The sequence below is a fragment of the Schistocerca nitens genome, chromosome 7 (genome assembly GCF_023898315.1).
Source record: "Schistocerca nitens isolate TAMUIC-IGC-003100 chromosome 7, iqSchNite1.1, whole genome shotgun sequence".
NCBI lineage: Eukaryota > Metazoa > Arthropoda > Insecta > Orthoptera > Acrididae > Schistocerca > Schistocerca nitens.
In genome coordinates, this window is record NC_064620.1 from 148,110,095 (window position 1) to 148,133,725 (window position 23,631).

Genomic DNA, 23,631 nt, shown 5'->3' on the forward strand with positions numbered 1-23,631 from the left:
GTAATGTGACAACCACTAGTGGAGTAGACTGTCTACTGCCAGGTAATATACACTGATGATAAAGTAAAGGAGAAAGTGAGGGTAGGAGATATGGAGTGATGGCAGGTGTCAGGTAACCAGATATAGGAGAATAAGAACACCACACAAGCCCACACAGAAGAGCTCTTTAACTTGATTAATGTACAGAGTTCGATTTGCAAGCAGCAGGTTTCAAATACCCATCTAAGCAGCTTAATGGTTACCCCATATCACTTCAACTGAAAACCTGGGTGGCTCTTTCAGCTACGCCAAAAACAAATTTCCTGTCCTCATGTAGAGACTTTGGGTGTACAGCATATTTCCAAGATTCTAAGATATCATTCACCATTAATTCATATCAAAATTTCTCTTCATGCATCACATATGTTACTCTTTATTTACACCAAATGTAAAGAAATAATTTTGAAATGTTATTTCTATACCAGTCCACTGATTCATTACTGAATGGCCGGTTACCTTTTACTCTGGTTTTCTTTTGGAAAATTAAAGGACACACAATCCTACAGTAGTAGCACAGATGAGTACAGCTCATTACGGAAGTCCAACATTAAAACAAAATGACACTGCAAGACCTACTCCATTATATATTAGAGTGGCACCTATCACAATGCATCTCATTTCTGATGAACTTTCAATGGATTCTGCTGTTCATATAAAATTTTCAAAGCATCAAAACTTGTCTGTAACCACACATCAACCTCAAACCACTATACTGCAATTTTAAGAAGCTGTTCATTTGTTTCTCGACACAGTTTTGCTTTATCTCATGGTTGTTGAAACAGCTATAGATAACACAGCATAACACTTGGAATCATAGAGGAAACTCTTAGGTCACCAAGCAGATAACATTGCATCAGGCTTCATAGATGGAGTAGCAATAATGGAATTCAAGTCTTATTTATTTCCAATTTTAAGGCATCTACAGGCTGCTTCGTAATATGTGAAATTAAAACCATATATGGGCTAGATTGAGAGGCATTAGGAGAATTTGTTGTGGCATAGTGATATGCATTAACAATTTGGAAGCTTTAACATAATTGCTGCTGCACACAATGACCTGTGCCTTAAAGTAGGTATCCCCAGTCTCAGTAGGTGCCACCTGTCACTCCAGTGCTCATCATGCAAGTAGGACCCACTCCCACTCATGTGTGTGTGCCCTTTGCAGATCATAAAAATCACACACCAACCTGCGAGTCAACAAAGACATTTTCCAAAAACCAATCATCAGGAAATTTTATGTAACTTTTGAGAGTAAAAATAGCTAACTTTCAGTGAAATTCTGCAGAATATGTGATCACATTGTTTATATGTATAATTCTCTGACATTTCAGCCTCTGCTGCAAATGGCCTTCCTCCGAGCATTTCTACTGACTGCTGAACAAGGAAAAACTTGTGAAAGATGCTGTTATCCTAACCTGATAGGTATTGCAAATGAGGAGAGGAGCCGGGGGGATGGGGGGGCATTTATTGATATCGGCTTTATTTCTTGCCACTGGCGGAAATAGGCAAATGAGAAATTGCCGGCATAGTGCTGTTTGCTTTCTGCCTAGTGCCATCCGACAGATGCCTATGACCTGTGTACTTAAGGGCGCTGTGGCCTCCCCTGGGCGTGTGACTTGGCGAGACATGTTATTCCATAGTGCTGTTACTGCTGGCAGCCAGGACACTGGAAGCCTGTAACCATCTTCTCTATTCACATTGGCGCATCACTTGGCTATTCCTGTTGCCTCTCTAATCTTCCTCCTCTACATAAGTGGCTGATTTGCCAGTATGCAAACTTCTCTGAGTGATAGCTGTTTGCCTTACTGATGTTCTGCCACTGCCAACTTGGTGTGTTTTCTTGGACGGATATATCTTTCACATTCAGATATCTGTGTACTAATCGGTCGCCCTGATTCACCTAAATGCACTAGTCCACACTTGCAGTCTATTTCATAAACTCCAGTAATACGTAGCATGTCAACTGCATCTTTTGTTGATCCAAGAACATGTTTTATTTTCTTGCTGCTTCAGAAAATTGGCTTGATCTAGTTTCAAATATTGTTCACTGGTGATCTTGGGGGACCTCTTGGTTAAAGTGTGCAGGGAGGATTTCTCCTGCATAGGGTGATGGTGGGAGGAGGCATGTAAGTACCAGGCCGTCCTGGTGAATTTCCTCTATATTTTGTGGCCAAGTTTACCATCAGGCTTTCAGTAAACTTCCACACTGAGGACCAGCAAATACCCCATTCTTTTTTATCTCCATAGTAAATTTGATTCTGCCACATTGCTGACAGAGATATGGTGGAATCCGACATACATTTTTCTTTAAAAAGTGTCAGACAATGGGTGGAGTTAATGTATAAATCTGTGTGGCTCACTGGATGTCACCCTTGGAGCCAGTTTTTTTGCTAGTTTACATATCAGTAAAGCAATACTATTAACTTGTGTGTGTGTGTGTGTGTGTGTGTGTGTGTGTGTGTGTGTGTGTGTGTGTGTGTGTCACCCATGTGACAGCTTTATCAGTGCCCTTACAAAGTTAGTTGAAATGAATGCAGGATGTATACATGGACGAGGAGAAAAAATTACTGGATTTTTCCTGGATTTCCCGGTTAAAAATACACTTTCTTCAGAATGAAAATACCCTTTTTCCGTGTTAAGTAACAGTATACTTTTCCTCAAAACTGTACATCTTATCAATTCTTTCAATGGTTGTGGTTTTATACACTGATCTCTAATTCCCTGGCACTTTAGAAAACGAAACTCAGGGGAAAAAAACACGTTTTGGAAAGATGTCTGATGTGCAGCAACATGTACATTGCATATTTCGTATTACGAAAGTATAAATTCGAACTCCACCAAATACAGCATGTTACTTTCCGAAGGACTGAGATCGAGATTGCGATGCGCTTTTGTGCGCCAGTCGCAGCTCATGTCACCTGATCTTGCCAGCCGATGACAGCGGATATTAGAGCATAGGACACGTGATGTAGTCAGCCAATAGCAACATCACTGTTAAGTAGCGCGAACACACAAATAGGGAAAGGTAATGGTTTAAATTAATATACATAGTGTTGCTACAAGAAAAGAAAAGCTTTTACATATAATATTGGTCTCTAAGATTAATAAGCTGCAAGAGAAGCTATGCTTTCACACATAATGTTGATCTTTTTTGCGCATGTTCCACTTTAAGATACATCACACAAATGTGCCAGTAAAATTTTTAACGACGACATAAAAGTCTGATCTTCTGGGCTTGAACATATTCTAAATGGTCATCCTCAAAGATTTGATTTTTGAATGAGAGTCAAACGCTCTGTGATTTAAGAAATTCATCAGACATTCACGCACAGAGTTCATCTTGCGTAAAAGGAAATTTACTTTGAAAGTAACGCTTTCCAAACAACCATTCGGAATATTTTCCCGCACCTGTCAGAAATAGATTTGTTTCAGCAGTTGCCAGAAAGCGCTACACTTGAGCAGCTACGATGACGCAGGAAACATTAAAAGATCTTACATTATGTCATAAAAGAAACAAGACATAAGAGGATACTCCAAGAGCATAGGAATTTTGTGAACTATACTAAAATGCATCATTTGGCTTAAAGTGCACATTCGTATGTCCAGATTCAGATGTAAATTTTCTTGGAGTACCAGTACTGTATTATCTCATGTTTGGTTCTTTATTAAGGCATAATGCCATACGTGCTGGAAGATGAAAATGTGAACTTGAAATGCAGCCAACAGTTGAAACTAGCCAATAGTGTGGAATTAAACACTTCGTTTCAAATAAATTGACTGCCTCAGCAGAAAACATTAATAAAAGTCAAATTTCCTTAACAAACCAACAAAAATAACTTCATTGTTCTGCAAGGCGATTAACGCTTGACTGTGAGAAAGGTGGAAACAAAATAAACTCTGAAACTAATTACATATTTGAGCCTTCCATAATTATGGGAATGTATTTTAATTAACTTGATAGCCCCCTGCCACAGAAATCCATTTTGTTTTCATTTGACCTGAGAGCAATAAACGAGGAGGAAACAGCAAAACCACTTAACGTAAACACGGGTCACGTAGAGACTACCACCTCCCCACTACAACTCAGATGCTGTGTGCATCAGGTCCGGATCTACGATATTTCCGAACCGGGCCAATATTAGATAGTGGCGCTACCCCTCCCTCGAGCGTTTGAAGTAGGGTGCCAAAAATTTACGAAATCGACTTTTCAAAAATATCTTCATTTTCTAGCGCACATCTTTCTGAAGAATCTGATACATAAAACAATATGTTCGAGGGAATGTAAGACATTTTATTTGGTCTTAAGTGTGCCGAAGTGCAGTGCCACGCCTATTCACACAGCATTCTTCCATCGCAAGTCTCTGTATTTTGCTCTGTGGAATTCAAACATGTAATATTTTGTAATGGGTGCCATCGAACTATATTCACGCCAGTGGAAATTAAAATGTCCTGTGGTGCCTCTCCTGCTCCCAGTCGGCTGGTTTGACATTCTGCTCCTCTTTAAAAAATTCTCGCATTTAATACTGGATGGGATTATTTGTAACCGGCAGAACAAGAACTCTTCAGGAAATTTGCAGTCTTTACTGCGTATTAGCTAATAACTTGGTGTTTTGTGTGGCATAAAATTAAATATAGGATACATAAAACGAGTAAAGACAAGAGACAAGCAAGACAGTACACATTTCTTCAATCCTTAGGTCCTAGCTTTTTTTTCCTCTGTAATCTTGCCACAGCTTTATATGGCGTACTTTCCTTTCTGGTAAAGAATCTATTACCTCTTCAAAGTTCGTCAAAGTTCAGCTACATGAAAAACAAAATGTCATTGTCTAATACTAGAAAAGCTGTTATACTAATAGTACCCAAGACTGGTGTTGTTTCTCGATCTGATTACGTGTATTTTGTCATTCCTAGACGAAACGAAATAGGCCTGCCTAATATTGCAGCAATTGTTACACTCGCCATATAAACGACACTGTTTTGGCACAAATGTTCATTTTTATAACACGGCGGAATACAATTCACGAAGTACCAATATCAAATGCCTATTACGCCTACTACAAGCAAAAAGTTTTATGTTAGGAAATAGTTTCACATTTCATTCATACATTCTAGCTTCTGAAGCATGAGATCGAGAAGTAGATTTTCTGGTTAACTTCACTAACCCTGCCACAATCACCGGTTTAGTTATCCCGCATTTGTTCTCCGATTAGGCGTTATTATGCGTTCGTACAACACGTTTTCCGCGCTACTCCTACAATAGAACTTTAGCGGCTGCTAACCGGGGACTGTATAACTGACCCTTAGTAGTGTAGCAGTCTGGCCAAAAATTTTCTGTCAACATTTCATTTTCTTGGATACACGGAGGAGACAATACGCAATCTTTGTTGCCTGTTATTCCTGTTAGTCGTTTATTTCTACTTTGGTAGTCCGAATCTATGGAATTCGCTAGTAGTTATAACAATGCTGATCACTTGCAAACCGAGTCAACCACATACACAGTGAATGGCATTCACCCGTTCGGCTTTATTTCGCTCAGCTCATATAGGCCCGTCCCCTTTTGTCTGCAGGAATGTTTACTTCTAGATGCGATGGGGATTCCCCTGGCAGAAACATCACATACATTATGCACGCATTCAAAAATCAACTTAACGAGTCTTTCAGATATCAACTTAGAATTTGTTCAAAAATCAATAGGGATGCCTTCAAAATTATGATGAGTAATCTATAGGCCAAGTACGCTGGATGCTACGCACTTTGCGAAACAAGGTCTTTTTTCTCAATAATATAAATTTGGCACCATCCCCCCTTCCTGCGCCCGGTGCAGATGCCCCGGCCCTCTAGTTCCGGGCCTGTTGGGGCATTCGTGAATCTGGCTGCTTTGTCGCACCATTGAAATTCTTCCAGATAGCATCTGGCTGCTTGCTGCTATTGCTTATACAGCTAGCTGCCACACTTCTGTAGCCAGAAGCAGCAGAAGTTACTAATACGCGCATAAGCTCGCTCGTAGCCGCTCAAACGATTCTAATGTAAACAACTGTGACGTCACCCTCGTCGGAGGCAATTTGTTGTTATGAAACATTGCATAGTCTTCCTAAGGCCTTTCACACATTTTGCTGTTGGCAGACGCTTGTATGAGCACTGTGTTTTGTTGTTGTATATGGTGCATTTCCTTTGCAACTTAAGTTTTATTTTCATTTTTTTCCTCACATTCGTTTTTATTGCTGCAATATTATTCTGGAGTAGCGAGAAACAGTAATATTCTTTGTTAGAGTATTGGTTCTTACCAGACAAATTACAAAAATTTAACTGAAAACTAAAACAATGAAAAATTTCCCGCAATTCTAAAAAATTCCCGGGTTTATCCCGGTTTCCTCCCAGATCAAAAAATTCCCGGGTTTTTCCCAGATTTCCCAGTTGTCCCGGGTCATAGACACCCTGGAATGTGGTTAAAACAGAGAAAAGGGATAAAAAAACCGATCTGAGATAAAATTGCACTCATTCTCAGCCAATTTCACCTATGATCAAATGCACATTACACTAGCTCACATTATGGGGATATAATGTTAAAAGTGTTCAGAGGTTCTAAAACTGTTAACTAACATCTGAGTCAGCAACACAGCAATATCCAATTTAATATGCCATGCGCAAAGCTCATTGTCAGTTTGTAAAAAACCAATCAACAGAAAAGGTTGCATAAATTATTTCTTTATTTACGAAAAACAGTTTCAATCGACTATGCTGTCGCCTTCAGGTCTTAGTACAACATGTTCATTTTTCAAGACTGAGATTTCGCAATAAGATTTTAAACTGCAAAACATTTACAAGGGGAGATACGGACTCTCACCATAATTTATTGGTAGGGACAGAAAAAAACTTTTATTTTATGACCAAACTTGGTGTTGTTTGTTTGCCGAATTCAGCGTTGTTTCTCTGCCAAACTTGGTATTGCTTCTCTGCCAAACTCTGTGGTGATTTTTTGCCAAATTCAGTGGCGCTTTTTTTGCTAATTTCTGTGCTAATTACATCATCAAATCAAAGTTCGTTATGCAGGAAATGAACTGTTATTTTAAGGTCATACACAAAACTCAACCTTGAGGATATTAGGAGTCAAAATGCAGTTTTAACATTCTGTAACTATCAGTTACAATTGTTAGTAAGCTGCCCTTGAAACCTCTAATTATTTGTTATTTTTCGTCTTATCATTTTCGTGAAATTTTCCTTTCCCTATTTACTGGTTATCAACTGCTGATTAAAATGGAAGAAATTGGAAATTAAGGAGATGGGTCCTGGTTAAAATTTAAAGAAGCAAACACTATCAAGACTTTCATCTACATCTACATGATTACTCTGCAATTCACATTTAAGTGCTTGGCAGAGGGTTCATTGAACCACAATCATACTATCTCTCTACCATTCCACTCCCGAACAGCGCGCGGGAAAAATGAACACCTGAACCTTTCTGTTCGAGCTCTGATTTCCCTTATTTTATTTTGATGATCATTCCTACCTATGTAGGTTGGGCTCAACAAAATATTTTCGCATTCGGAAGCAAAAGTTGGTGACTGAAATTTCGTAAATAGATCTTGCCGCGCCGAAAAATGTCTTTGCTTTAATGACTTCCATCCCAACTCGCGTATCATATCTGCCACACTCTCTCCCCTACGTGATAATACAAAACGAGCTGCCCGTTTTTGCACCCTTTCGATGTCCTGCGTCAATCCCACCTGGTAAGGATCCCACACCGCACAGCAATATTCTAACAGAGGATGAATGAGTGTAGTGTAAGCTGTTTCTTTAGTGGACTTGTTGCATCTTCTAAGTGTCCTGCCAATGAAACTCAACCTTTGGCTCGCCTTCCCCACAATATTATCTATGTGGTCTTTCCAACTGAAGTTGTTCATAATTTTAACACTCAGGTACTTAGCTGAATTGACAGCCTTGAGAAATGTACTATTTATCGAGTAATCGAATTCCAACGGATTTCTTTTGGAACTCATGTGGATCACCTCACACTTTTCGTTATTTAGCGTCAACTGCCACCTGGCACACCATACAGCAATCTTTCCTAAATCGCTTTGCAACTGATACTGGTCTTCGGATGACCTTACTAGACGGTAAATTACAGCATCATCTGCGAACAACCTAAGAGAACTGCTCAGATTGTCACCCAGGTCATTTATATAGATCAGGAACAGCAGAGGTCCCAGGACGCTTCCCTGGGGAACACATGATATCACTTCAGTTTTACTCGATGATTTGCCGTCTATTACTACGAACTGCGACCTTCCTGACAGGAAATCATGAATCCAGTCACGCAACTGAGACGATACCCCATAGGCCCGCAGCTTGATTAGAAGTCGCTTGTGAGGAACGGTGTCAAAAGCTTTCCGGAAATCTAGAAATACGGAATCAACTTGAGATCCCCTGTCGATAGCGGCCATTACTTCATGCGAATAAAGAGCTAGCTGCGTTGCACAAGAACGATATTTTCTGAAACCATGCTGATTACGTATCAATAGACTGTTCCCTTCGAGGTGATTCATAATGTTTGAATACAGTATATGCTCCAAAACCCTACTGCAAACCGACGTCAATGATATAGGTCTGTAGTTCGATGGATTACTCCTACTACCCTTCTTAAACACTGGTGCGACCTGCGCAATTTTCCAAGCTGTAGGTACAGATCTATCGGTGAGCGAGCAATTGTATATGATTGCTAAGTAGTGAGCTATTGTATCAGCGTAATCTGAAAGGAACCTAATCGGTATACAATCTGGACCTGAAGACTTGCCCGTATCAAGCGATTTGAGTTGCTTCGCAACCCCTAAGGTATCTACTTCTAAGAAACTCATGCTAGCAGCTGTTCGTGTTTCAAATTATGGAATATTCCATTCGTCTTCCCTGGTGAAGGAATTTCGGAAAACTGCGTTCAATAACTCCGCTTTAGCGGTACAGTCGTCGGTAACAGTACCATCGGCACTGCGCAGCGAAGGTATTGACTGCGTCTTGCTGCTTGTGTACTTTACATACGACCAGAATTTCTTCAGATTTTCTACCAAATTTCGAGACAATGTTTCGTTGTGGAACCTATTAAGGGCATCTCGCATTGAAGTCCGTGCCAAATTTCGCGCATCTGTAAATTTTAGCCAATCTTCAGGATTTCGTGTTCTTCTGAACTTCGCATGCTTTTTCCATTGCCTCTGCAACAGTGTTTGGACCTCTGGTGGATTCGGAAGAAACAGTATTGAGCCTAGCTACAACGACCTTGTGATCACTAATCCCTGTATCAGTCATGATGCTCTCTATTAGCTATGGATTGTTTGTGGCTAAGAGGTCAAGTGTGTTTTCGCAACCATTTACAATTCGTGTGGGTTCGTGGACTAACTGTTCGAAATAATTTTCGGAGAAAGCATTTAGGACAATCTCGGAAGATGTTTTCTGCCTACCACCGGTTTTGAAAAAGTATTTTTGCCAACATATCGAGGGAAGGTTGAAGTCCCCACCAGCTATAACCGTATGAGTGTGGTATTTATTTGTTACGAGACTCAAATTTTCTCTGAACGAAGCATTGCAAATGATTGACTGCATGATGGTAAAAGAATACAATGGAAGATGAATGGGTAGGTTTGAGAAATTGAGTAGTGAAGCCAAGAGAGGGTCAAACATATTGGTTGATTTAAGGGGGTGGGAGAGGAGGGGGGGGGGGGAGTAGGGACCAAACTGCTTGGTCACCAGTCCAATCAGACAGGCAAAAAGCCAAGGCCCACCAGAAATTCTTGGGCAACACACTAAATACTGACTTTAACCGCTGAAAACAGAATAAACAAAAATGCAGCAAATGTAACAGGCATAATGCAATATGGATGTCTAAGAAATGAAACCAAAAGACGATGCAAAATGGGGAAGCGAGAATGGCTAAAGAAGAAATGCAAGATTGTAGAAACACATGACTATAGAAATATGGATGTTGCCAAAGGAAGATTTAAGAAAACATTGAAGAAAAGAGGGACGTGTGCGACACATAGGAGCACAGATGGAAAGTTAGTTCTAAAGCTAAGAAGGGAAGGGCGAAAAGTGGAAGGAATATGCAGGGGATTTATAAGAGGGAATCAAATTTGAAGGCAGTACGATAGAAAGAGAAGAGGAAGCATATGAAAACGAGACGGGATATATATGGAAATGAAAGAAAAATTTGACAGAGCATTAACCTTTAAATGGTACAAGGTGTCTGGAGTAGACATTCCCTCAGAATTACCAATGACCCAATGCTTTAATATTATATTTTTAACAAGTGTAATGCATAATCGATCACCTTTTATTTAACTTTTTTTTGTTAAATTTCACAAATGGTAATCACAAATCAAAAGAAAAACAATACACACCCAGTCACTGTCAAAGATGATGACCGTATCTGCAGCAACAAGATTTAATCCCAATCCTCCTGCTCTTGTCGAGATCAAAAATGCAAATATATTTTCCTGATTGCAAAATTCATTAACGTTTTCAGTTCGTTCATCAAGACTAGACGCTCCATCGAGGCGACAGTAGCTGTAACCCAGGGATTCAAGTAGTACTTCCAGAAGATCCAATACTTTTTTGAAAGTTGAAAATATCAGGACCTGAAAATAAACATACTTTTCTAAAGTCGTCTGTAATCGAGCTGTGTAGTACTCAATAACAACTATCATTTTGATAAAAAATGATTATTAATAAATAAAGTGAAAATAGAGAACAGATGGCAGCATCACACACTAGTGGATGGGCAGTCAAAAGGAAGAACAAAAAAAGAAGAAATTGAAAATATTACCCTAATTTTATTAGCTATTCCTTTTAAATAGTCCAGGCCAATATATGAAAAAGGAGGAGGATAAATTTGCAGGAAAGCATATTTTCCTTTAGAATTATCTCTGCCAGCCCTTGTATTTACTTGGTAATAACTATGCTGATGACTATGCCCTTTCAGCTGTAGGCATATTTTCCTCTGGACGTAACTATTACGGAAACAGTAGAGTGGATACTAAACTTTGAAACATAAGTAAAAATAAAATAACATTTTATACATAAAATAAGACAACAGCCAATGCTACGAATTTTGTGCACAAGATTGTGCTATTGTGAATCACCAAAATGTTACGTATTTCCACTAGTTGATGCAACCCTTCTCAGTAGTCGCAGCTTCACCATTCTTCAATGCTGACAATTATATCCTGTCATTTGTTTGTCACACTATGTGTATGTGTATGAAGGGGGGTGCGGCAGCACAGATCTGATCTGCAAGAGAACATAGATGGGAGATGCGCACATTCATATGTCATGTCATGCTAATACGAGAGAAGAATCATGGTTTTTCAGTTTTACTAAGCTATTAAAAATGCTAAGAAACTGGGGCAGTACAGACCCAAAATGATAAGTATGTTTCTTATTGCCCATTTACATTAGTACCGGAACTTGGTTAGCACCGATGGTTACAGATTTTGAGAAACTTCCACTTTCAAGGCTAAATAGGTGGATTGAAATTTTGCTAACTGTACCTGTAAAGTTACTTCGTTTATGGTTTCTGTTCTAAATACTCTGAAGATATTTCTGAATTGAATCATTTTCACGTGTCATGTGTGCACCCCCCCCCCCCCCCAAACACACACACAAGCAAGCACACCTTACGCATACATGACCACTATCACTAGCAGCTTGGACCGGACTGCAACCTTCACATATAACGGAAACAGCAGCAATATGGAGGTGGGTGGGTGGGGGTGAGCAGGGTACGGGTGGGGGAGAGGAAAGCACTGTCTGGTGAAGTGTCCACGGATTAAAACTGCTGGGTGGAGGGTGTGTGGACAGTAGGTTACTGTAGGTTGAGGCTGGGATAATTTTGGGAGCGGAGAATGTGTTGTAAGGATAACTCACAGTTGTGCAGTTCAGAAAAGCTGAAGGTAGCGGGTAAGATACACATTACTCCGGTAGTAAAGTAGCCATTGAAATTAAATATCTTATTTCCAGCTGCATTTTGTGCCACAAGGTGGTCTACTTTGCTCTTGGCCACAGTTTGGCAGTGGTCGTTCATCCTGGTGAACAGGTGGTTGGTAGCCATACCAATATAAAAGGCAGTGCAATGGTCACTGCAGAGCTTGTGTACAACATGGCTCCTTTCACAGATGGCTTGGCCCCTGATGAGGCATGATAGCCTGTGAAAGGAGTGGAATAGGAAGTGCTGGGTGGATTGAACAGGACTTGTACCTGGATCGGCCACAGGAATATGACCCCTGTGACGAGGGGTTGAGACTTGGGAGTGGCATAGGGATGGACTATGATGTTGTGGATGTGGGGTGTGTGATGGAATACCACTTCAGAAGGGGTGGGGAGGATCTGGAGTACAATATCCCTCACTGCAGGGTATGATGATAGGTAAACAAAGCCCTGGCGAAGGCTGTAGTTCAGTTGTTCCAGTCCAGGGTGGTACTGGGCGATGAAGGGGGCCTCTCCTTTGTAGCTGGTTGGGGGTGTGACAGGAAATGACACAGGAGATCTGTCTGGAAATAGTGCCTCTTTATGAAGGCCTTGGTGAGGCCCTCAGCATGCTGGGCAAGAGTTCTGGTCACTGCAGATACGCTGTCGCAGGCCCGGCTGTGTGGCAGGGATTTTTTGGCGTGAAAGGGATGAAATGTTGAAATTCAGGTACTGGTGCTGGTTGGTGGGTTTAGTGCGGGCAGAGGGGTGGATAGAGCCATTAGAGAGAAGGTGGTCAACATCTAGGAAGGTGGGACGCTAGGTTGAGTAGGACCAGGTGAAGCAGATGGGAGAGGTGTTGAGGTTGTGAAGGAATGAAGACAGGGTCTTGGGCCTGAGTTCACATCATGAAGATAATATCAATGAACCTGAACCAGACAAGGGACTTGACATTTTGGGAGGCTAGGAACGTCTCCTCTAGATGCCTCAAAAAGAAGCTGGTATAGGAAGGTGCCCATGGCTGTGCCACAGTTCGTTTGTGTAACATTCCTTCAAAGGAGAAGTAGTTGCAGGTTAGGATAAAGTTAATAAGGTGTATGAGGAATGAGATAGTGGGTTTGCAGTCTGAAGGACTTTGGGAAAGGTAGTGTTCAATAGCGGTAAGACCATGGGTATGAGGGATGTTGGTGTATACAAAGGTGGTTTTCAACAGCGATGAATAGGGACCCAGAAAGGGGTGAGGGTGGTAGAGAGTCAGTGAAGGAAATAGTTGGTATTTTTGATGTCGGAGGCTAATTACAGACATTTGGTTGGAGTTGTTGGTCAATGAGGGCTGAAATTCTTTCAGTGGGGGTACAATAACCAGCTACAATGGTTTGTCCAGGATTGCTGGGTTTGTGGATTTTTGGGAGCATGCAGAAGGTTGGTGTGTGGGGCATCATATGGATGAGGAGGGAAATGAATTCAGGAGAGAAGTTCTGGCAGCCTAAGGCTTTAAGCATGGATTGGAGGTTATTTTGGACTTCTGGGATTGGATCACTATGGCAGCATTTGTAGGTGGAGCAGTCAGGTCATTGACAGAGGCTTTCCGCCAAGTAATCACTGCAAGTCATAACAACAGTGGTGCATCCTTAGTCTGAAGGTAGGATGATTAGGTCAGGATATGTTTTGAGGTTGTGGATGGGGGCTATTTTTTCTTCTGCTGAAAGGCTGATGTTCTGAGAAACGGACCTGTGGAAGGATGGTGAGGCTAAGTTGGAAATAAGAAATTTCTGGAAGGTGGTCAGCAGGTGTTTAGGTGGGAGGGGAAGAGACAGGAGGATCACTGTTGGATGGTAGTATGAAATGGAAGGAAGTGTTTCCACTGCAAGGATCAGGAGGACACTAGGTCTTTGACAGGTCCATCATGGTTAAATTTGGATGCAGGGCTAAAGGTGAGGCCTTTGGATAGGATGGAAACTTCTGTGGAGCTGAGGATTTAGCAACAGTTTTACGGGAATGTTTTGGCTCTCAATTTGGTGGAGTGTTTGTATGGAGTTTTGGTGTAATGTGGCAAGTTCAGAAGGTCAGCTAGGCAGGGTTTGTGTGTTATGAGGGGTTGACGAGGAGGAACACTGTGGGTATGATAGTGGTGCCCCAAGGTGGCAGCAGGATGTCAGCAGGTTGGATAACTTACAGAGGTTGTGTCCAGAATGCTCCTCCAAATGCTGGAGAACAAGTGATTTAGTTTCAGAGGATGTGATTTATGTAGTAGGGATTGCACAGTACCGGTATCTTGCAGAGGGAGCAGAGGCGGTTCTGGGATGCCTGTGCCATGGAGATATGTTTTTGCAGCACCAGGCCTTTGAGGGCCAGGGACTGGCAGAATCTGAAAACACGAAGGTCACTGTGAAAGGAGGGGTGGGATCCAGAGAAAAGGTTCTGCTGTAGGGGCTCATTCCATGGTTAGGTAGCATTTAAGAAACAGAATGAGGGATTGGGCTTCACTACCCGAGCCACTTGGATCTTCCCCTCCCACATCAGCTTTTCTGAACTGTTAAGATTGGAGTTACTTTTACAACACATTCTTTGCTCCCAAAATTATCCCAGCCACAACCTACAGTAACCAACTGAACCCACATTCTCCACCCAACAGTTTCCATCCCCCCTGTCTTATCACCTCATCTTCTGCCCTCTGCCAACGCACCTGCCCATCTTTCCCCCTTTTTTTGCTTCTTTCCTTGCATGCCCCCCCCCCCCCACCCCCTCCCCAGGCTTTTCGTCACTGCCCTGTTGGCAGTCTAGTCCCTGTACACTCTGCCAAACAGCACTCCCCTCTCCCCCAATCATACCCTGCTATCCCTTCCTCTTCCTCCCCTCCCAACCCCACCCTACAGACTGCTCCTCCATTCTACATGACACTTTCATTCCACTCCAAGTTACAGGGGACGTCGATCATGTGCACATGAGGTATGCTCGTTTGTGTCAATGAATGTATGTACATCCCCCTTTACTGACAAAAGCTGTGACCGCAAGCCAATGTGTAAAGCACCTTTTCATTGTTCGTCTCCAACTTAACATGTCTTCTTTACAGTAAATAGTGATCTACCTTCCTTATATTGTTGATATTCCAACCTGGTTTTCCATTGTCTGATGGAATGGGACTGATCATGTTCAGTCAATAACAGTAATCTGCTGTAAAGCCGTGCTCAAATTATGCTAAAATACCTAAAGTTCTAGAATTCCTAGATGATCTACTCTTGTTGAAGGGGGAGACAATTTAAGCCTCCGGGCCACCTCAGATTTTAAAAGGGCCGAGGCTGGGGTGATGGATTTGATACTCCTCACGCTGAGAAAAGTATCCCACACAGTAATTGCGGAGACAGTGAATTCAACATTGTCTAACACACATTGACAGCATGTTACACTTGAAAAGGCTTTTAGTGTGGTAGACAGTTGGTAGCTACAGGTGTTGAGTTTTTTATATACTAGCTCTCTTAATAACTCAAATAAATACTCACTTAATGAACTGAAAATAACGCCACTATATAAACAGGAGCTCAGTGACGTTATTTTGTCTACTCACATAAAAAAGGTGGAGCAGCACTCACAGTATTGGAATTTGTGTTTTCTGGAAGAATACTACAGCTGCCGCACAGAATGCCTACGAATCAATTTCTGCTCCAGCAGTGTAGAGTAGTGTGCATTGTGATTAGTTGATTCTGTATATATGCATTACCAGTGTTAGTGTTATTAGTAACTCATATGTGCATTCCATGTACTGTTAAGAAATGTCTAACAAATGAATCTGTTAAGGCATTTTGTGCACAGTAAACAATCCCTGGGCACATCTGCATACTGCATCCCAAGTGAGTAATAAGGTGCACTGTGGAAGGCCCATATAATTTTCTGAAACACCCTGTAGTTTTTTCTTGTGATGTAATGGGGCAGACAGAGTGGGCAATGCCTGCTTGGCTTTTGAGGGAATGGAGTGCACAGGAACGATCCGGCGACCTATCTTCCCCCACACTTCTGCCCCACATGTTCCCCCTCCTCCCTGTTACACCCCCCCTGAACACAATTTACCCCTTAACATGGCTCTACGGCACTTAGATGTGGCACACACAGTTAATATTTGTTTTTAACCACTTTATTTAAAAATAATTATTAACTTTGTACTGTTGGAACAATGTTTTTAATAACCCGCTATAAGAAAAGATGGTTTTGCTGAATTATAACATCTGGATTGTAGCAAAGGATCACTTATAACAAAACAAAATTTAGCGTTTAATCTACTACAATGGATCGTTTTGGCAAATATATACTTCTCTCCTATTTCTGTTCACCAACTGGTCTCTTCTTGGTTGCCCATGTTGCTTTATCACCACAGTCATGCTTAATAACCCTGGCACCCTAGAACTCTCCTGAACACAGTTCCAATTTTTTGCCATTCACTTGTAATATTTTATTTGCTGTTTCTTTATGGCTGCTAATGCATCTAATGGGCTTTTTTTTATCACAAGCCTTTGGAAAATGAGTATACCATTAACACACTAGATGGATGATCTCTCTGTGGGGAAAATAGTGTTATATGAAATCCAGTACAAAAACAGCCTTGTAGACTACAACAGAAAACGAGATCAGGAGAAGTGGCGAAATCATTAACACAGAAAAACTGAGGGAGAAAATGTAAGAAGTCCAGCCAATGATGAGGCCATTAGAGACAAAGCATAATTTTTATTTCTAATAATTGGCGAAGGAAACTGGTCATGTCTTTCTGAAAGGAATCATTCAAGTAAATAATCACCATATTGATATCGGAGAAACCACAGAGAACCTAAAATTTAAAATGGGTATTTGAGTCTCTATTGTCTTAAACGTGTGTCCAGTGTCTTATCCACTGTGGCACCTCAATCAGGAGGAATATCAATATGTGAGAAATATCACAAACTTAAGGAAGGTAGTGAATTATAGATAAAAAGAAAATCAGGTAGAGAAGATATGAGGGTTATGTTCACAAGAGTATGAAAGATATCTTTCCAAGAACTGAAGGAGATGAAAAGCAAGTTGCAGGGGCATAGACAAAAGGAAGGAGTGAACAATTAAAAATAAGACAATCTGAAAATTACAGTTGTTATTAAAACTCCACAGCTATTAAAACTAAACAATCTTCAATTTTACAATAATGGAAATTCTGGGACTGATATAATAAATTAAGACGAGGAAAGGTAACCACTCACACAAACACAGTAGGTGATTAGATGTATGAAGTAAGGTAGGGTGAGGATATAATGGAAAGCATGAACGATGGAGAGAGATGCAGCTCTCAGGAAAAGGGGGTTTACGTGACAAATTGATACAAAGGATTCCTCTGGGTAGCCCATAAACAGGTTGGCATAGGACAATGAAATTTGGGTAATCATAAGAGATCTACAGATTTTTCAGTAACTTTAGCCAGCAAAGGAGTAACTTTACATGCAAAGGAGAAGATGTCGTTGGCCAGAGGATTAGGAAGAAGTTGTTGGGTTTTGTACCTGGAGAACGCACAAAAGCCACGAGCATAATGGATGTTTTTGTCCTATTAGGCAGAATGCATAGGGACAGTTATGAAATCCAGCAGTAATGGGAGAGTAAACATGAAGAGCTGGTGGAGGGTCTTGGATGTTAAAAGGAAGACTGCAGGCAATTAGTCTGAGTCGGCGGTCTACAAAGGTAGAGGATTTTTCTGGGGAAGCATTGTAACCAGCCATGATAGAATGACCAGGAGGGACACCAGTGGATTTGGGTTTCTGGCATTTAGGGGACATGTAAAAGGTGGGAATGCAAAATAGTGTTAGCGGATGGAGGGAGGTGGATTCAGGTGACAATTTTAGGATGGACCTTTTCATTTTTTACCATGAAAATTGCAGAACAAAACGAAACAATAAAAATCCAGACCACCTATTAAGAATAGGTTTTTATTTAGTTTCTGACCTTGTGTCCTCCTTGCTTGAAGCGAGGGAGTAATGCCTTTAGCACCATAAATTTTCCAGAGCTGGTTACCAAATCATCAGTGACAACCATGCAGCCATTGGAAACAGGCATCCTAACAAGGTAGGGATGATTGGATATCTTGCGTAATTGCATCCCCATGTTGAGAGGTGTCAGTTCTACTGTGTACCCGTAGCTTTCAGCCAAAGTTCGGGAATTGCCCTCACTATCTGAACTGAAAAAAGCACCTCAGATTCAGAAAAGTAGTAAACTGTTTAGATTATAACATCAGCATGCAACAACCACAACATATGGCATCAACAAAATGACTGATCTAGAAAAGAGAGACTAAACTAAGGTCCATTTCATGTGGAACACACTATTGCGGTTGCTCCAAGACACTCCCTACTACAACAGTTAAAACATTCTTCTCCAAAGCATTCATACTGATGCAATGTCACTGACACAGAAAATAAAAACTACAATAACTGTCTACAGTAACAAACACAGAAAACATCAATGTGACTCATGATCATATTACAGGGAGAAAACCACAATGGAATGGTGTAAAATCCCTGATCTTTAATGTTACATTCCTCTGTGACTTACTTTTTGATTCAGCAGGTAATTTGCTTCTACATTTAATTTTCTGACACATTCAAATCAAATGTGAAAGCCAGGTTTTTACCTTACTCTCAATAGTGATGGGCACACCAACATCTGTACACGGTGCTGGACCACAATACGACTGACTCCCTCTGCACTGAACCTGAAGTACTGCAGGACTGACACATGCACTGGAACCTGGACACTCCATATTCTTCTACAGAGATCATCCGACAAATTTTGCACTTGTCAATGAAGATAACCAGACACCACTGGCCCTAGCCCAATCCTAGATGTTCTCTTGCCTGCCTTATTCAGACACCATGTGCTGGTGGGCTTTTGCTGCCATCTGCAGTGGAAACTTAAAGAGGGCAAATTGATATGTGGAGAGAGAGAAAGAGTATGAGAGAGAGAGAGAGAGAGAGAGAGAGAGAGAGAGAGAGAGAGAGCTGCATACTATGAGTCAACACAGCCTTCCAAGTTGCTTCCATGTATGCAGTACCCAGTTCTATTGCACTCTCTTCAGTCTGCCTACAAGACATAATTTGTAGGTAGTGGTCATCTGATTGTGTTTTAGATTGCAGGCCGGGCAGTTTCCGTGCTAATGACCCCTTTTGGTGTAAAGTGATGATGTGTGCAACTTATACAAGCCACATCACCTTATTCACGTATGGAGACACAGCATGCTCCACCAAACTGTACTGACTATGACAATTCAGGCTTACTTTTACCTCCATTCCACATTACACAGTGATTTGATAGACAACCAAAAAAACAATGCAAGTCATTACGGCCGTGAAAAACATTTTCCAAGCAGTTTATAATTACTACATCTGTGTGTATACTTCACAAACCACCTTTCAACACGTGTGCCGTGAGGGCTACTTCAAGTACTGCTAACTTTTTCCCCATTTCTAGCTTCAATCATCAGCGAAGAACAACTGTAAGTAACCCTTGGTACACGTCCAAATCTGATTTTACCAGTTTGGTCATTTCACACGAGGTGTGTGTCAGGAAGTAATACGTTCATTGACTCTTTTTGGAATGTAACACTTCTAGAAATTTAACAGAAAATCTCCGTATGATGCACACCACCTCTCTTGTAACATATGCCAGTGCAGTGTAATGATCCTATTGTGCATACTACATGAACTCTTAATGAAATGCATCGTTCTCCCACTTTTTACGCTAGTCCTACCTGGCAAGGCTCACATACTGACGAGTAATTCTCAATAACCTTTTGAATGAAAGTTTGCAAGATACTTCCTTCATGAACACATTACATTTCCTTAAGATTCTTCCAACAAATCTCAGTCTAGCGTATCAGGCAGTAACTCAGATATTTAGCAGGTTTTACTGTTTCTAGTGATGGATCTCGAATACCATAATCAAACAATATTGTCTTCCCACGTATTTATGATCAATACCTTAAATTTCCATATGTCGAGAGTTAACTGTCAGTCACAGCCCATGGTGTTGATTCTCCAAAGGACTTCCTGCATATATCTGTAATTTTCTCGTACTGGATTTCTCTATAAACTGGAGCATAACGAGTAAATAGTTTCATCGGCTCCCCATGTTATCCAGCAATTCATTTATATATATTGTAATGAGTAACAACACTGTAACAATCCCCTGTTGCACTCTTGAAATCATTTTTACATCAAGTATTTCACTTGATTAAGATTACACATTTCATTCTATCTGCTAAGAGGTTCAGAGTCCAAGGCTGATCTTGGTCTGATGTTCCGTAAAATTGTATCACAGATGACAGCACAGAACTGCACCGAAGCCTTTTGAGAAGTCAACTAAAACAGCATTCATGTGGCCAATATTACCTATTATTATTATTATTATTATTATTACTACTGATGTCATGGACAAGAAGAGTGTCTAGAGTTTCACAAGACTGCTCTTTGTTAAAAAAATATAATACACAATCACTAATGAGTTCCACAATTTTAGAATATTTTGACACCAAGGATATTGGGACATAATCATTTAAATTTGTTCAATGACACAAATGTACTAAAAAAAGGTATGTATAAAACAAAATGTGTGTATATAACAGAAGCTGTCCGATTACTAACAAGCTGATGCACAAAACTTCTCGGGAGAATGAATGGCTCAGCATGGTAGATATCCACAATATTTTAACAGCAAACACTGATGTCAAAATGGGGACCCACACTGACGTCAAAAGGGGCCAGAGCACTCGCATTTTACTTTTGCAGAAAACACCCACTGCCCCTACTCACTGCAGTGATGGACCAAGTGTTCCCATACTAGAGGGGCACCCTGGGGACTTCGCTGAACTTGCTGTCACTTTGGCCAGCACCTTCAGGTGACATGTCGTCCTCATTCAACCTTTGTATTTTGATAATCAAATTCTGGTTTTTAACTTTTGCTGTTCCTTAAGCAGATGTAGGGCAGGACCTTAGGCCTCAATGAGGTTATACTATGTGTTTTATTTAACGAATACTTCTGCAGTTTTAATTTCGATGTTATCTTTCACGACAGTCTCAAACGTTGGAGATTTACGCCGTTACAGTTGTTCCGTATGTTTTATTACCAACTAATGTGTTGGGAATACTACGTACTGAGATGGATATACCAATGACCAATTTTATCATTTCTCTGTTACAGGAATGGGTATACTAACTATCAAATTCACCAGTCCCTGACCCTTTCTGACACGGCAGTTCTGAGGAGGAGTCAGATAAGCCTGAGTTGGTTACTTTTTTTTCTTTGCACTGATGCTACATCCAGCCGTACTGCCCACATTATAGAGATACACACAATTCCACAATTCGCTCACATGCCAAAATCAGATTTCTTTTGGACAGTGTAATGGAAATTCTGAATCTCCACAAGTAGGGAGTTTTAAGCGTATCCCTCTTACACCTCTCCTGTGGTGACTAAATGATTTGCTGCATGCTTCTGCTTGGCGATCTTTTTTGGGATCAGAGAACGACAAGGTCATGCTGACAAAATAAACTTTAACCCTAACACTGTTTATTAAAGAAGGATGCAACTTTCATTATCACATGTATAACAATACATCTTGAGTATTACTGTGTACCACAATGAAACTCTGGAAGTACCATATTTACCTGATTATAAGATGATGTTTTTACATTGTTCACTAGAGTATATAGGAGTCGTCTTTCATTTACAGCCGAAGCTTTGGATATTGAAGTCACATGCACATTTATTTTGAAGAATTCAAAAGGGCACGGCTAGGTTGTGTGTACAGCTTTTAATCAGCTTTAGAATATGTTGGTGACATTCAGATGAAACAAGATGGAAAATTAATCCAGAACGAAATGTTTAACAAATGAAATCCTTCATATTAAACTGAGTGTAATTTTTGTGAGGATAACATCAGCGAGACCCGTCATGGTGATAATAGTATCAACAGACATCAGATCATAGGATGAGTGGAAGTTCGAGAATCAGACAGAATTACGATTGTAATCTTCTGTTTATGTATTACTTGCTGTTGTTACATATGACTCGCATCATAGAAGATGTTGCAGTCTGTGTTCCACAGCTGCCCAAGCAAGGCACTATGGAAGAGTTGGAGGGGAACAGTGATACAAACTTGGCTGACAATAGAGGAGTGCAGGGAGAGGATAGCAAGCGGATGGCAAATTATGTCGTGTTGCCAACCATGGGGATGCACACCGTGTACTTTGGCTCTTTAGGGACATCTGCCTAGTTTAAAACTGTAGTTTGCCTGAACCCACTTTTAGACTGAATTGAGTCGACTTTGAAATTGGACAAATACTCAACAATAGTATTCATTTCTGCAGGATACAGTAAAAGCCTAAACAGAAGCCACTGGCATACTAGTATGTTTCATGTTACAATGTTGTCAATGCTCACTGTGATGTATGATGGGAACAAAAGAGGGCAAGTCAGATGACACTGTAAAGTTTTCAGGTCAGTATAGAATCGAAATACAATAGGTATTCTGATAAAAACAGCTGTGTTCTCAGGTCCCACAGTAATCTCAGATATTGCAACAAATTTGGAAGAAACAAACAAATATTTCTAGCAATGAAGATGCGAATTTCACAGCTGTGCCATTAGGATGATGACAAAGTTGTGATATCACAGACGGCAGGGTTAGTAAGCGAAAAATGTAGAATAGAAAATGGTCTACAAATTAACGTAAACCATTAATTTCTCCTTTTCGCATTTGGCCTGTGTGTGCTTTGCTTTTCAGAAGGCATTGTTGGCTTCAGCAATAACTTTGCATCAGTTCTTGAATTACTTCACATATTTTTTTATTTTTTAAAAATTATGTTCAAAAATAGTACTTTTTATTGTTGAAACGTGTCCTTTAATGTAGGAATGGACATATAAATGAGCTATATACTTTTGGTGATCACCATAAATCGAATCCCGAGTACACTTGTGAACTGGACTTTGACTAAAGTATGCTGAAACCAAGTCTTTTTTAATTTCTGTGTATACACGAAATCGAATTTCACAATGCCTTTAAATGTAGCTACGTGATAAGCACTAAAGCAGAACACTACACAGAGTGATATCACTGTCTTCACAACAGTACCTTGACTCTCTTCTCTCCTTTTTCCCATCTGCATCACAAACACGGCTGCACTCATCACAGGTTGTTGTCAGATGTTTCTTTGCTGTGGGCAGAGTTGTGTTGGCCAGTCAGTCATTCTAGGTTGGTGTTTGAAGGCAGACTATCTACTAATTCTAAACCAAGGTCTTCTATCTAAGAATGGAACCTCTGTGATGGAGTAACAACAATATTAGGAAAAGATAGATTGCCACTCACCTTAAAGATGACCTGTTGAGCCACAGACAGGGCCAACGAAGAGACTGCTACGCATGTAGGTATTGAGCAAATCCTACCCCAGATTGCTATTCACGTGACAGTCACATTCCGGTCACAGCCGCTGGTGCTGGCGGCTGAGTGTGCCTCTCTGTGTGAATGTGTGTTTTCTTTGCTGAGAAAGGCTTTGGCTGATAGCTACATGTGTAACAGTCTTTTCGTTGTGCCTGTCTGGAACTCAACAGGTTGTATTTATGGTGAGTAGCCATCTATCCTACTCT

General features: G+C 40.7%; 1 protein-coding gene across 3 annotated transcripts in view; it reads right to left on the bottom strand.

Annotated features, from left to right (window-relative positions):
• The window catches only part of LOC126195020 (uncharacterized), a 170,521-nt gene that overhangs the window by 33,661 nt on the left and 113,229 nt on the right, over positions 1-23,631 (bottom strand). For all 3 annotated transcript variants that reach the window (XM_049933454.1, XM_049933455.1, XM_049933453.1), the window contains exons 15-16: positions 17,938-18,169; positions 10,422-10,658 (exon numbers count right to left, since the gene is read on the bottom strand). In XM_049933454.1, coding sequence (XP_049789411.1) covers positions 10,422-10,658; positions 17,938-18,169 — 469 coding nt within the window. The remainder of the gene's footprint in view (positions 1-10,421; positions 10,659-17,937; positions 18,170-23,631) is intronic.